The sequence below is a fragment of the Corapipo altera genome, unplaced genomic scaffold (assembly GCF_003945725.1).
Source record: "Corapipo altera isolate COAL_440 unplaced genomic scaffold, ASM394572v1 45, whole genome shotgun sequence".
In the NCBI taxonomy this organism is placed as follows: Eukaryota; Metazoa; Chordata; class Aves; order Passeriformes; family Pipridae; genus Corapipo; species Corapipo altera.
Genome location: NW_020884877.1, coordinates 9,556,075 through 9,571,734, shown reverse-complemented (window position 1 = coordinate 9,571,734; position 15,660 = coordinate 9,556,075). Strand labels below are relative to the sequence as shown.

Genomic DNA, 15,660 nt, shown 5'->3' with positions numbered 1-15,660 from the left:
TATTCCTGAGAATTTTTTTCTTTTTTTTCCAAAAAATGAGAGAAAAATTTTGTGACTTGTTTGATTATTATTAACCAATTGTTACAAGATTTTTAAAAAAGCCAAAAAGTTGTAAGATTATAAAATATGTAATTGAAAAGCTAGATGAATGCAGTTACAAGCTAAAATTAATGTGTAGATATGTGATATCTTCTATCCTTAGATTTTGCACCTTTTGCACACCCAAGTGGATGCAGCACAACAGATTTCTCAGCAGCTGGGCTGGCAGGACACTTTGGTTAGACTATTCCAGAGAGAAAACTCAGAGGTCCGAACTGGCTTTAAAGAGAACAGGACTGATTTCTTCAGGGAAGAGGAAAAAAAGCCTCCTGCTGAAGAGCTTCAGAAACATCAGCCTTATAAGACAGAGGGAGAAAAAGCCAGCAGTTTTGTTAATGGTCTGTTTGATCAGTGGAGTTTAGAAGACAACAAATCCCTGGATGTCCCTGCTCATTTCTCTGTTATGCCACTGGAAGATGCATCCACAGCAGAGATGTCTTTTAGTTCAGAGGACCGAGAAGAATTGTGGCACAGCAATCCTTCACATTTGAGTTTAGATCTCTCCAGTGTTGACTCTTATGAACTGGCTGATGTTGGGAACCAGATGACAGATAGCCAGCCCAGCACACCATCACCTACAGAAAGCACAAAACCGTTCTCTGGGCAGCCTGACAAAGAGTTGGGTGTTATGAATGATGTGGGCTTCACAGCTGATCTTTCTTTATTTGAAAACCAAGGAGTAAGTAATTCCTCCCTATGTGGCTAATTTCTCCAACTGTTGGCAATTTCTCTTTATTCTTTTAATCTCTCTAATGAATAATTATTATCCTTTTTTTTTTTTTGGACTCTCATCTTCCAACAGAAAAGCGAACAATATGGTTTTTTTATAGTGAGTAGGGATACTTCCTTTTGTGATGTGTCTTTTTTGATTGTCTGGTTGGGATAGCTTTGATGTTAAACAAAAAATAAAACCAACACCCTCTGCCCCAAACACAAGAAACTACAAACAAAAAACTGCCAACTGCCTCCCTGCCTTTTATATTTAAACATCCCTTATCTTCCAGAGGAGGCATGGGGCAGACTTGCTGTGAAAAAATCAAGGGTTGCTAAAGGCAGTATGTATTACAACATACAAGCAAGCCACAGTCTTTTATAATTGTGTTTTCACAAATTTAACAATTAGACTTTAGACTACAGAGTTTTAAAAAATGTTTAAACGTGCAAGCACAGGGACTGTGATGAGCAAGAAACGTTTTGAAGGTTTTCTACGCTACAAGGGCTTTAAATATTTCTCTTCTTTTGCAGGGGAGTGATAATGAACTGATACAGTTACTTACAGACATCTTACTGTGTATAATGTGGAAAGGTGTTGAAAAATCTGATGATGATGCTTGGATCGAGAGAGGACAGGTGTTCTCTGCACTGACCAAACTGGGGATGTCTAATGAGTTGCTGCGACCTTCTGATGAAATAAAACTCAGGTGAGTGTACTGTCCATCCCTTTTAAGGATAAACAGACGAAGGGATATGAGTGAAGCTGGGAAGGGGTGGGTGTTTCCTAACAAGATGTGCTTTTCTTTGTTCTCTCTTCACATACTGTCAGAAGTATATTCCACTACCTGTTTAGTAGTGTCGTGTGACCATAAGATTTTAAAACTGTATCGCTCTTTTCATGAGCCTCTCAATCTCTTTTACCTCATTGGCTTATCAAGAAGGTGGCAGTTATGTCACTGCAGACTAAGAGATTCAATTAAATACTTAATTGGATTTTTTAAAAGCCACTTACACTTAGAACATGTAATACTTTTGGATTTTGTTTTCTTTGCAGCTTGCTGGAGAAGATGTTAGAATGGTCAGTCACTGATAACAGAGATTCAAAAGCTCTCCCTACACATGCTGAAAATGCCTTCAAGCTCTTGCTAATTGTACAAGATTTCCTGCAGGCAGAAGGACTAATTAATTCAAGTTTATGGACAGAAAAGGTACAGTAACTGAATAATGGGTGTACCATATATAGGCTGAAATAGCAAGGAAAAAATTGCCATCTTGGATACTGTCATCCCTTCTAGTCATATGTTTTTAAATCATAGATATTACAGAGTAAAGATTTATCATGAAATGGAGTAGAGTACCCCATAATGAGTAAAAGAGTGTGAATGCTTACCTCAGGGAATATGCTTAACTTTTCAAATTAAATAGGCCTGTAAGTGGTACTCATTACTGAAAATTCAGGTCTTGCAGACTGGAGAAATACTTGGAAAATGTAGAAGCTAATGAAATAATATCAGTTGTAGCCTAAGCACATTTTGCACCATGGTCATCTTGTATCCTGAATAAAAGACCAGCCAAAACTCTGCTCTCAGCTACAGGCTGAGAAATGTCACTTCTGGGGTTTGACCTATATTGAAGTTTCAACACCCATGATTTGTCTCACCATATATGTAGTTTCTGGCACTGGTCTTGCTTCCTCTCCAGTCTGAGTTGTCATTGCTTTTCCATTTTTCTATGCAAAAGGGGAGAGGTGCTATATGAAAAGTGTCATTATATCATGATAAATCCTCACAAAAATGCTTTTTAACACTACTTTTTTGTGGGGAAAAAATAAAGGTATAATGTTAGTCATCAACACAGTAATTCCTAAGCTGTTCTCCAAAATGCCTGCTTATGAGTACGCATAGCTTAATCTTAAAGCTTCAAATTGCTCATTTTAAAAAAGTCTCTTCTTGGTATGAGCTTTGCCTTCTGTTGTGAAACCTCATTAGAAATGAGATCTGAACTTTGGAGTAATGAGAACTGTGCTTCTGGCCAACTCTGAATTGAAAGTTACAGTACTTTCATAAATTATTTTCCACTGTCTCTGGATGGAGAATTTAAAGCACCTTAATATCCTAAGCAGGATAGCTTTCAGTCAGAATGATTTTACATTTGAGTAATTTATTAGAGAATGTATCAACATGCATTAGTTTTAAGCAAACATGCCTGGATAGTGAAATCTGCCATTTGTCTTGTGAATAACTTCCTTTCACAAGGTTTGTATCACTCCTGGTGTCCAAATTCTGACAGAAAGGAGTGCCTCCTAGAGTGGAGTCTATAACTTTTCTAAGGAAATGTCATTTACTGGAATTAAATTATAGGAAAAACAGTAAGCATACATACTGTATGCTGATTTGGACTTTATTCAGGGGAGATACTAGAGTTAACATACTGAACTAGATGGAATTTTGTAGTCAGCAATTTCTTGAAATTAATGGTTTAACTGCAGTGTTCTATGATAATTTTCTGGGTTTGGTTAAGTTGGAAGTGGGAACACAGGCTTCAGGTCTTTGAAATTACTGTGTCTCCAACTGGAGTTATTGTTTATTTTATTACAATGTGTTTTATTTATTTTAATTTTATACAAATCTTCTGTTTTTGCAATAGCTTTTGGAAGAACTAGTAACTCTCATGGATAGCCTGTCAGTCTGGTACTCTGCTGGCCTAGAAGCAATTAGGCTTTCACAGGTCCAAGTCCAATTGCTCCTTGGATTTATTGCACAGGATAACTTACAGGTTTGTTCCAAATTCCTGCAAGTAGTACTGAGTTTTAAGGGTGTGTTTGATGTAACTGTTGTGGGGAGAGCTGCTCATACCGGTGGGGAGACTGGCAGCAGTCCTTTATCCTTCTATAGGGAAGATATTTTACTGTTTCTTACCATTTGAAAGTTTACAGTCCTGTCAGTGTGCACCTCTGAAGCATGACAGAGAAGTAGAGGGCAAGCTGTTTGAAGTTGGAACTATGTAGGCACCAGTGGCAGTAAAAAGATAGGTATTGAAAATTGCTATTTCGAGGATTGCATTCACTTTTTGCTGTTTGTTTTTGTAGGTCTGTGCTATGGCAGCAGCCAAACTAAACACCCTCCTGCAGACCAAAGTAATTGAGAGCCAGCCTGAAGCATGCTACCTCTTGGGGAAGCTGGAAGGCATTTTGAGTAGATCAATTGAAGAGAAGACAGAAACTTACTCATTTTTGATTCCACTTGTTCGGACATTGGTATCCAAGATTTATGAGCTTCTTTTCATGAACCTGCATCTCCCTTCATTGCCTCCTACCAATGGCAGCCCTTCTTTCTTTGAGGACTTTCAAGAATACTGCAGCTCTGATGAATGGCAAGTTTATATTGACAAATATGTAAGTAGTAGATGCTTTTTTTTATAATTTCCTCCCTCTTTTTAGCCACGAAAGCAGAGGAACCAATTCAGAAATCGCTTTTTGTTTTACTTTGGTGGAACCAGATTATTCCAAATATGAAGCAGTATGAAGAGAACTCATTCAGACATGATAATGAGCAGATGGCACTTTATTGGAAAGTTTGTTACGAAGCATTTATGGTGAACATGCACAAGCGAGACCGGGAAAGAGGAGAAAGTAAACTTAAGTTTCAGGTAAGGTTTTGAGTGAGTGCAATGTTCTCTTAGAAGTTAGTTCTCTTTAGAAGCACTGTCTCAAGAGTTGACTTCTAAAAGATGGATAAAATGAATTCCAGGATGATCCAAATCAAGTAACTGTGAACAGGTTAATTGTTTTAAGATTTTGTGAGAAATGTGACTATATACACTTCTAGGATATGCTTTTTAATTATACTCTCTATTTAAGAGTCTTATCTGTTAAGGTTATTCCAGTGCAGTAGGCCTTTCTCATAGTACAGCAACCTAAAATTATGCTCTGCTATCTGCTGCATCTTCTTTTACTTTGATTTGTGTTTTGAATTTCTGAAACCTGTTCTCCATTATGAGCTGTCAGTTGTTTGATTTTTTTTTTTTTCCCCTTAACCCTATTTCAATGCAATTAAAACATTTAAAACAGTGAACAGTTCCTATTTAACATGTGGAAAAATTGCTTCTAATCTGACCTTTTCATACAAGGTCCAGACTCAGTTTCAGCATTAGAATTAACTGGTAATTACAGGAAATATTTTAGTAAAGTTAGATTTCTCTTGTTTTCCCTTTTTTTTCTTAATAAAGGAGCTTGTAATAGGTCTGTTTTATTCAACTAGATAAAGGAAAAATACAATGTGAGTCACATCCTAGAATATTAGAATTTAAAGAAAAGTCTTATCTATTACAGTAGGATTTCCGGTACTGACCACTTTTCTGACAATGAAAATTACTTTCATATGGATTCAGCATTGATAATGCTTTCTTCACATCTTTAAATCAAAGTCTAGCACTATTTCTTCCAGTACTAAGCTTTTTAAAATTTCTCTCCTAAGCATTAATTTAAAATTTCAGATTTTTTTACTGCTAAACTTTTTTCGTTTCTTCTTATTTTATGAGATTTCTTTGAAGACACAAACCTGTGTTTTCAAGGGTCAGAGTTACTTCAGTGCTAGATTTATTTTTAATGGTCTTTCAGGAGCACTTTGTGGAACCATTCAGCAGAAAGGCTCGACAGGAAAATCTGCGGTACAACAGTATGCTAAAGCAACTTAGTAGTCACCACACAGCTACTCTGAGGCAGTGGAGAGCAGCCCAGCTTTACTTGTTCTCTGAACGTGGTCCTTGGTCTGAAAGGTAAGAGTGAAGTTCTTAAACTCTATGTGATGCTTACAAGGAATTTGCTCACATGACTGTTTCACATAGTTAGAACCAGGTCAAATTGAGTGTGATGACCCCTCTTGAGATGTGAAGTGAATACTGAATGGATCTTTTATAATGTTTTCTGCATTTAATTATCAAAATGCAAAGTCTGAAGTGTTATGCTGAACTGGTTACCTGGATACTAGATTTTCTTGCCAAGTGGCAAATGAAAACTTTTGAGCTTTTTATGCATGAAAGTAATTTCAATTTAAGAGTACATTTTGCATGTCTTAGATTTTGGGCAAGTTCTGGATAAAGATGTTTTGGGGGTTTTTTGAGTCATTAGCTGAAACTGCAAACAATTTGGTGTATTTCAGTAGAAAATACTGTTAAACAGGGCTGGTCCTGTTTAACATCTTTATCAATGATTTGGACAAAAGGATTGACTGCTCTCTCGGTGAGGTCGCAGATGACACCAAGTTAAGTGGGAGTGTCGATCTGCTGGAGGAAAGGAAGACTCTGCGAAGGGCTCTGGGTAGGCTGGATCAATGAGCTGAGGACAACTGCATGAGGTTCAACAAGGCGAGGTGCCAGGTCCTGCCCTTGGGTCACAACAACCCCAGGCAGCACCACAGGCCTGGGGCAAGAGTGGCTTGAGAGCTGCTCAGCAGAAAGGGACTTGGGGGTGCTGGTCAACAGTCAACTGAACGTGAGCCAGCAGCGTGCCCAGGTGGCCAAGGCCAGTGGCATCCTGGCCTGTATCAGCAATAGAGTGGCCAGCAGGACTAGGGAAGTGATTGTCCCCCTGTACTCAGCACTGGTGAGGTGACACCTTCAGTGCTGTGTCCAGTTCTGGGCCCCTTACTTCAAAAAGGACATTGAGATGCTTCAATGTGGTCCAAAGAAAAGCAATGATGTTGATGAAGGGTCTAGAAAACATGTCTTACGAGGAGCAGCTGAGTGAGCTGAGAGTGTTTAGCCTGGAGAATAGGAGGCTCAGGGGGGACCTTAATGCTCTCTAGAACATTAAGGAGGTTGTAGTTGAGATGTGGATTGGCCTCTTCTACTGTGTTTCAAGTGTCAGGACAAGAGAAAATGGCCACAAGTTGTGTCAGGGAAGGGTCAGATTAGATATTAGAAAAAAATTTTTCACTGAAAGAGTGGTTAGACTTTGCCCAGGGAAGTGGTGAAGTCACCATGGTGACTCGCCAATGTCACACTTCAGTCTGAAAGTGTTGAAGAGGCATCTGGATGTGGCACTTGGGGATATAGTTTAGGGTTGATTATGGTGGTGACAGGTTGATGGTTGGACTACATGATCTTGGACCCCTCTTCAAACTTTGTTGAATCTGTGAAAATAAATGCTGTTTGCAAAGTAAAGACTGATGATTGGAGCTGCAATACAAAATAAAAGCAATAAACTGCATTTTGATTTTATATGTTTTACAGTGCTGAAGTGGATGACCAGTATTCTTCTAAATATGTTCTTTTGTAATCAATTCACTCATTTAAGTCTTTGCTTTCTTTAAACTGTTTTTATGAGTATTCTTGTTTTCCTAGGAAACAGCGTCCTATTCACTGGAAACTTTCAAACGTGGAAAACTTTTCACGTATGAGACTAAAACTAGTGCAGAATTACAACTTCAACTCTCATCAGGATGCTAGTGACCTGAGAGATAATTTAGGTAAAATTGTATATGCTATTTCCTTTGTCTTTACCAAAGAAAGATACACACTTTCCTCTTCGTATTTAACAAGAAGTTTATGCTAGATACTTAAGTCTTGATTTTTCTATATTTCATCTTTAGTAATACCTATAATATAATAGTGCTGTTTTGACCTAAAACAGCATCTTCCTACTGATTAGAATTAGTTTCTCCTTTTGTTTTAAAATAAGCAGTCACAAAGCTTTCTTGCATAAGATGATTTTTTTCAAGAAAAAGAAGCAATCAGACCAGAGTAAGCAGGCAGCATTTGTTCAAAACCTTTTAGTGTTTATGGTTAAAATGTGTGGATATGAAGCTGTTTCAGAAATATGCCAAAGTGGTGTAACTCTGAAGTTGGGTGCATTGGATATCAAGGCTCAAACGAAACAAAAAAACCCACATAAGCAAAAAATAAATGCAGTGTTATTTCCATTAAATGTGCGTGCTTTAGCAGTGTCTGAAAGAACATTGTAATATATTTTCTTGGAAATGTCCCCATCAGAATTCATATTACATTTTTCTTAGGTGTTTGTCTTCCCTTTCTATTGTTACAGGTCAGTATGTATTTCAGTGTAGTTCAAGGACTATTTTTAGTGTTCTGCATAATCCCAAAAATATTTAAGAAGTCTAGTTGCTTCTTACTTGGTTAAAACCAATATTCAACCATAGAAGACACACTTAGTAGTTTAAATTTCCAAAAGTATTGTAACAAAAAATGTTCTGAGCTGTAATGTCTGTTTATGATAGGTGTGCACCAGACACAGCCCTCTAGTGAGTCTCTGCTTCTGGAGGTGGTGAAGCAGGTCAAAGTGAGTGACTTGGAAGATGATGTTCTTGAACTACCAGATGAAGACACAGCAGCCAGTTCCAATTTGTAAGTAGAACAGAATAGAATGGTTGAAATTTGTTTCTGTGGTAGGGATAAGTATCAAGAAAGAAGTTTGGGAATTGATTAGTATACAGAGCTTCCCTCTTTCTTTGTCTGGCCTTAACAATCCAGTCCAGGGCAGTTTTGATCAGCAGAAAAGTTTGTTGGATTTATCATTGTCAACAATGGGACATGAAAAACCTCAGGGAAAAGAAGGCAGAGCATAGGTTTGTGAGGATCCATCGGTGATTTACTGCTCACGGTTGGTCTGAGGCTGAAGCTCCAGAATTGCTGAGGCTTTTCTGGGTACATTGGCTGTAATTCTCAAGAGGTAATCTGCCCTATAAGGACATGGACCAGACTTGAACTGGCTCTTGTCCATGGTTGCTGTGGCCATTCACTAAATCATCAGTTGCATAGTGTGAAAGTTTGCTCGGCTGGCAGTAATCTGCTAGAGAGTACCTTGAATTTGAGCACTCCAGGAAGAAGACCTGCTGTACTTCCTTCATGTCACTTGTGTAACTGTAAGAAAAAAGGAGTAGGGAGGAAAGGGGGGCTTGAGGGAGGATAGCAAATACTTTTTTTCAGTATCTGGACATGTGATGTTGTGCATGCATCTCTGTGTGTTTGTGCTGTTGAAGTCCAGTAGAGATGTGGCTCTTTCAGTGACACTGATGCATCTTCTTGTACTTTAAAGTTTATTAAATGCTTGCTATAGACTGTAGCAAAATAACTCGGGAAATAGCTTTAGACACGTGAACTAGAACTCAGCTGTGCTCTGGGCCAGAGAATTTAGGCACCTAGCAACTAAAAAGGGAAATGCAGCCCGACATTTTCATACTTCAAAGACATTTAAGTCCATTGTACCTGAGGCTGAAATATTAAGCCTAAAGAGTGATGCCATGAAATGTTTGTGGTCTGGTCTGAAACACCCAAGACTGCTGATGAAAGTAGCTTTATCTAATCATTTATGTTGTACTTTTAATGCCAGTCAAATTTGATTCTTTTCTGAACTGTACTCTTACCAAGTACCTAAACAACTGTATACTCTGTACAACCCTGTAACACTTCATGATTTTTTTGCAGGGATGACAAGGACGAGGAAAGTCAGAAAGAAAAGCTAATATTGTCTGAAGACTGTGAACTCATTACAGTAATTGATGTGATACCTGGCAGGCTGGAGATCACTACACAGCACATCTATTTCTTTGATGGTAGCATTGAAAAAGAGGAAGGTGAGCATGATCAATATCTCCTTTTCAGGGCAGTTCAGCATTCTGCTTTTAGTAGGCTGAGTCTGATCTTTAGAGAATGAGTGTCAAACTAATTGTAGAGACAAGATTTTCTGTACTTTAATATTGCACTTGATGGTCAGGAGCTGGCTAATCCCTTCAGAATCAAGAATCTGGAACAGTACTTGCTGAACTCTTAAAATGATTCACTATTCCTAGTATTTCTTTAAAAAAATTTGCTTCTGTAAATTTTTTAATTTATTTTTAATTTTATTTTTAAAAATTACTGACTAAGAAATAGTCATTGCCTCTCATTTTCTCCATAAAGGACACCTCTCTGTTCTCCCTGACAAATAATATGCATTGATTAAAAAGTAGCAGTACATAAGCATTAATCATCTGTATTAATCTAGTGAACTTTAATAGAATATATACATAGAATATTGAACATATATATATATGTATATATATTAGACACAGTTGAGTGTGAAAACAGTGAAGTGAAATGTTTGACCAATAATAGTAAAATTTTCCAAAACAATATATCAAAATGTCAGCCTCTGGGGAAATTTTAACATAAAAGCTTCTATTTGAGCCTGTTTAAGAAAGCAAAGGCATTTGGTTCATACCTTTTGTCAACAAAATATATTTATCAACAGAATACATTTATAATATGTTTTTAATCAGAAAGCAGAAACAAATTCTACACTCCATCAGATATTTCTTGCTTCCTTTCTCTCAACACAACAGACTGAAGTTAGTATTTTCCTAGAAAAATGGTTAATCAAGCCAGATATAAAATTTACCTTTTCTAGGAATAACTCTGGGATGATTGGAAGTGGTACTGCCCTAGGTCTATATGAAAAGGTTTTTATATATATTCCAAGTCAATAATAGAAGTGTTCTTCCTAGGGATAGGTTTTGATTTCAAATGGCACCTTTCTCAAATTCGAGAGATACATTTGCGTCGGTACAACCTGAGGAGGTCAGCTTTGGAGATCTTCCTTACAGATCAAACCAACTACTTCCTCAACTTCAATAAGGAGGTATGGGTTTCCTGAATGTCCTGGATTTATGTAATTAACACAAGGATCAAGTTTAAGTTCACTGATTTTATTTAATTTGAGTCTGGTGTCTTTCATAATACTGTAAGACTAGTAGCAAAAGGTTTGCTGGATATAACCATTATGGAAAACCAGACTGCAGTCTGTGAAAACCTCAGTATGGCATCTAGAAACTGATTAGTTGTGAAAAGATGGATGAAACAAGATCGTTCTTTTTCCTTTCTCTCTTGTTATCATACAGAACAATTATTGAACTAAAATTACATTAGTGGTAATCTAAATGTCATGAAGCCCACCTTTTATTAATATTGAGCAAACTAATTACAAAAGAAAGGAAACCTTCTGGTTTAGCACAATATTTTAAATTATTGCTGTTTCTATATTCCATGGTTTAGGATTAGTGAAGGGGTTTTTTCCTCCTTAGGCAATGTCAGTGATCCTTTGTGTGGGGGACTAAGACAAATATCAGAACTTAGGGTCAGTTACATACTAGTAGGTCAATTTGAGTAGCTCTTATAAAATGTTGTGTGGTTTGGTTTTGGTGTGAAGCATGTCACATCCATGCATGTCCAAACATTGTAGGTAGCAAGAGGTCGAAGTGTTTGAAAGTGTAACTGTGTCCTGATTATTTCACATTTTAATTAGCAGATAAGTTACTTAATTGTCAGCTTCAATCTCCAGAATATTCTTTTTATTAATGCTGTTTTCTAACAGGTACGAAATAAAGTATACAGTCGAATACTGTCACTGCGTTCTCCAAATATTTCTGGGACCAGATCTCCACAGGAACTTTTTAAAGCTTCGGGATTGATGCAGGTGCGAGACTTCAACACGAATTGTCTAGAGCATTCCTCTGCTTTTTGAAGGAGTCCCCCAGTGTTTAGATGTCAACTGCCAACTTTTGTACCCTCCATCTGGCCCCTGAACTTCCACATGCATCTTTTTAGAATTGTTGTGGTTTGTGTTTACAGTCAGGTAAATCCACAGAGTCAGGCTCTGTTGATGTGATTGATGGGCATTCCAACATGAATGGAAAACATGTAACAGACTTGCTTCTGTTTTTAGTCTATGATATTGAGTGCACATTTTGGAACTTCTTTCACCAGATGTGCAAATAGTTTTCCCTGCTACCTTTTCATGATGGAGCTTTCAACAAAACCCAGATGAAGATTAAGTGAGAATTAATAATATTGATAAAAAAGGAAAATGTCAAAATGCCTGTATTACCATAAACATGGATAAATTTTTCGATGTAGTAAATGTATTTTTATCTTCCATCTCTTTATACCACAATTATTGCGTTCTCTGAGGGAGGAAGCTTTACAAATAACACTGAAGTATTGGAAATACTTTGGGTTTTGTTTTCCTAATGATAAAAGTTATCATGTTATATATTTAAGTAGAAAAAATATCGTGTCTAATGAAATGTCTCCATCTCCACTACAGACAAATATTGAGCCCTTCTGAACACAGCTATGTTTGTTCTTTGCTTTAAAATATAATAGTGGAGCAAAGGTGCAAGGACCTCTGCTTAGATTGCAAATTCTTGTACCATTAACCAATGGGAGAACAATTTATAAATAATTTTTGACCTTAGAATTCTAATGGATTTCAGAGTTCTGTTCCTTTTTTTCTCAGTACTTGTTTACCTGCCTTCTTTTTGTTTCTTTCATTTCTGGTTTTCATTGCCTTTTTTATTCTGAGGCTCCTAGTTGTCTGCTGCCCTGTATTAAAAACAGTATTGTCATCAATCAGAGACCTGCTTTCAATGAAATATAGGTAGCAGAATCACTGAATCACAGGGAAAATTAACTTTATTATGAGAAATTGAATCTGGACTTTCATACCATTTTTGTGATCTTGTGCCCTTCACTTGGCAGTATTATCCTCTGGCAGATAGATACTGACAGGACATGTAGTTTGCATTAGTGGTATCTTTGATATAATGAAATCCATTTTATCTTTTTCAGAAATGGGTGAATAGAGAAATATCCAACTTTGACTACCTTATTCAGCTGAACACGATGGCAGGACGAACTTACAATGACCTTGCTCAATATCCCGTGGTAATTAAAAAAGTTAATTTTTAAATTTTTACCAAAACTGTGTATTTTTTTCTGGTTTGAAACTTGTAGTTTTAATCTCAATTTGATCTTGATTTTTTTTTTTTTTTTGGTAGTTTCCCTGGATTTTACGAGATTACACTTCAGAAGAACTGGACCTGAATAATCCTGCAGTCTTTAGGGATCTGTCCAAACCCATAGGTGTGGTAAATGAAAAGAATGCAAAGACTGTGAAAGACAAGTAGGTGTTGGAAGACTCCGTTATGTTTCTCTGTCTTTTCTGAGCCTGCAGGCTAATTAACACATTCACTGTTACGACAGTAAAATTTTTAAAGCTGGTTTTATAACATCACAGATGCATTTACAAAGGTGGTTGATTTGTTGTTCCTGCTGCATTCAGATTATTTTATATGGCACTGAGTTATATGGCAGTGAAAGGACAAAACTTATTGTTATAAATTTTCAGTTGTTTCTCAGATGTGGAGATAAAAAACTGAAAGGCTCTAGAAAAAATTTAATAGCCCAGCAGGTTGAAAACTGCTCTTTTTTTCAAGCATAGACTATTGTATTTAAAATAAAACATATCTTGATGACTTTTGCTAAGTTCTGTGTGGGTAGGAATAATAGGTACTTACACCAGTATAGTGTAATGATCTTTCCTTTTTTGCTAGGGTGGGTCCTGAGTGTGGTATCATACCAGATTGCAGTCATGTATCTTCCAAAATCTTCTGAAAACTCGGAACATGGAGAATTTTCTTTAAATTATTAGGCTCTATCCTGACTCTAATGATAATTGGTTCTTTAGCAGTATGATTAACTATAATTTCTCTTACTAGCCTTGTGATGCTGAGGAATATATCAGCCAGATGGTGGCATGGTAGAGTGAGTTTGTGAGTGGAAAAGGAAATGGGCATGAGTGTTAAATCTCTCTTCTGTGTCCTGACACAGTGACACGCACATTTCTAAAATCTTTCAGGAAATTGTCACAAGTATCTTCAACAGTAAATATTCAGCTTAGTATGTGGAGTTTTGTGATCTGTTGTATAAAGTTACGCTGGTAATTTCTGACAGCTGATAGCAAATGCCTAGGGAAGAATATATCAGGTATGCAAAGGCTTCTTCTGGTGTACATTTTTATAATTTAGCAGCCTTTTGCTTAGGGACTTTCTAAGTAAGATTTGGGATCGTCATACTTGATAGAATCCAGTGTATTTTTCTGTTACAGATTGCTGTGATCGTTTCTTTTGAATCTTTACCTGTAATAAGTATAACCCATATGTAAATCAACTGTAGTGCTCAGTTGTATTTATAAAGATTTCTTTCTTTAGATATGAGAATTTTGAGGATCCTCTTGGGATGATTGACAAATTTCACTATGGGACACATTACTCAAATGCTGCTGGTGTCATGCATTACCTCATTCGGGTAGAACCTTTCACAACACTTCATATCCAGCTTCAAAGTGGCAGGTATGCTGTGGGCAAAGAAGCAGCACATTTCTGTTTCTTCCTTGTCATTTTTCAGAGGGAATGACCTAAGTCTAACCTGAGTTTTCTTATCCACAGATTTGACTGTGCTGACAGGCAGTTTCACTCTATTCCTGCTACCTGGCAGGCGCTCATGGACAACCCCAATGATGTCAAGGAACTTATTCCAGAGTTCTTCTACTTTCCAGAGTTCCTGGAGAATCAAAATGGTAAACTGACTGCTCAGAATATTCTCACAGAAAGCTGTCCTTGTATTCTTCAGAAAAGAATTGTTAAAACCATTTGTGAATACTATGGAACACTTCTTATTTAGACTTTATGATGTGATTGTAGATAATAATCATCATTCTGGATTCAAACTGTTTAATGAAGACACCAGTTGTGCTAAGCAGTAGCCTAAATGTTTAAAATTCAGAATATAGGCTTAAGGATGGTTAAGAATAGTGTTGTTTACCTGATGTAAAGTATCAGGGATTCTTATTTGGGTGTTTGAAAAATGTAGTAATAGTTAATATTGATTAAGTAGTCAGCAAAAGTTAATAGAGACTAATTAGTATTCTTTTTACTAGGTTCATTGGGTGATAGAGTATGGACATCTTCAAACATTTGAGGTCTTTTATTTGTTCTAGGCAACCAGCATATTTTCTGCTTGTTACTTTTATATTCCAGTGCAATATTATGTCAGCCAATTCCAGAGCCATGTAAGGTTTCAGCACCCATCAGAAGAAGAGGCAGGGGGAAAAAAAGAGGCTGTTTCACTCATACAGAATGCTGATTGAAAAAACAACATCCTGCATTCTGACATGAGACTCCTAGCCATTTTTAATTCACACTTACTGTATAGAGAATTGTTTCTCTACTTGTGTTTAAAAATGAATTTGCCTCTTTGTGCTGCTGCTACTTTAGTCTTCTAGGTACAATCTACTAGAGTTCTAAATTAGAAAAATTGGAAACACCCAAATCCCACTTTCAAGTAATTTGAGTATTTAGAGTTATTTCAATGATAGCTGGTGGGATTTAAGACTTCCTGAAAGCCTTGATTTTACAAGTAACTTTCTTCTTATGAATAACCTCACTGAAATGTTTTGGACTCTTAATCCTAATAAAGCAAAAGCAAATGTTTACAGATGAGTGTGTAAAAGATTAATGCTACTTTTATGGGTGGGACTTCAGTTTCAGAATCATTTAAATGCTTTGGATTATTGTTATTCTGTATCATTTAAAATTTTAAACATTCAGAGCAGAACTTAACCTCTTGTGTCAGTAGTAGGGTTATTGGAGATTTACATTAAGAATTTTGCAATGTTCTTCCCTTACATTGAGAAAAGAACGAGTTTTAATCTTTATTGAGAAATCAAGATATTTGAAGTATTTTGTAGTAACTCTTAAAATTCTCTGAATTATTCACTAGGTTTTAACTTAGGCCAGCTTCAAATATCAAAAGAGGTGGTAAATGATGTTGTTCTGCCCAAATGGGCCCACTCTCCAGAAGACTTCATTTATAAACACAGGAAGGCTTTGGTAAGATGATTTTTCGTGTGCCATAATTGTAAAGAAAGTACATTTGCACATTGTTACTGTGGCTTAAATGTAAAATGACTAGGATGACATTCCAACTAGTCTTGTGGTCACATTCGACATTAAA

The 15,660-nt window shown here is 36.7% G+C and overlaps 1 protein-coding gene across 5 annotated transcripts in view; it reads left to right on the top strand.

The window, feature by feature from the left end:
* Positions 1-15,660, top strand: part of NBEAL1 (neurobeachin like 1) — an 80,684-nt gene that overhangs the window by 50,936 nt on the left and 14,088 nt on the right. For all 5 annotated transcript variants that reach the window (XR_003526602.1, XM_027636933.1, XM_027636934.1 and 2 more), the window contains 17 exons: positions 203-778; positions 1,345-1,520; positions 1,868-2,021; positions 3,460-3,588; positions 3,902-4,207; positions 4,312-4,461; positions 5,432-5,589; positions 7,156-7,280; positions 8,049-8,175; positions 9,256-9,404; positions 10,314-10,447; positions 11,180-11,281; positions 12,436-12,531; positions 12,645-12,769; positions 13,857-13,997; positions 14,094-14,224; positions 15,427-15,536. Coding sequence is in view for 4 of the 5 variants with exons in the window: in XM_027636933.1 (XP_027492734.1) it covers positions 203-778; positions 1,345-1,520; positions 1,868-2,021; positions 3,460-3,588; positions 3,902-4,207; positions 4,312-4,461; positions 5,432-5,589; positions 7,156-7,280; positions 8,049-8,175; positions 9,256-9,404; positions 10,314-10,447; positions 11,180-11,281; positions 12,436-12,531; positions 12,645-12,769; positions 13,857-13,997; positions 14,094-14,224; positions 15,427-15,536 (2,889 nt within the window). In the remaining variant the exon portion in view is untranslated. The remainder of the gene's footprint in view (positions 1-202; positions 779-1,344; positions 1,521-1,867; positions 2,022-3,459; positions 3,589-3,901; positions 4,208-4,311; positions 4,462-5,431; positions 5,590-7,155; positions 7,281-8,048; positions 8,176-9,255; positions 9,405-10,313; positions 10,448-11,179; positions 11,282-12,435; positions 12,532-12,644; positions 12,770-13,856; positions 13,998-14,093; positions 14,225-15,426; positions 15,537-15,660) is intronic.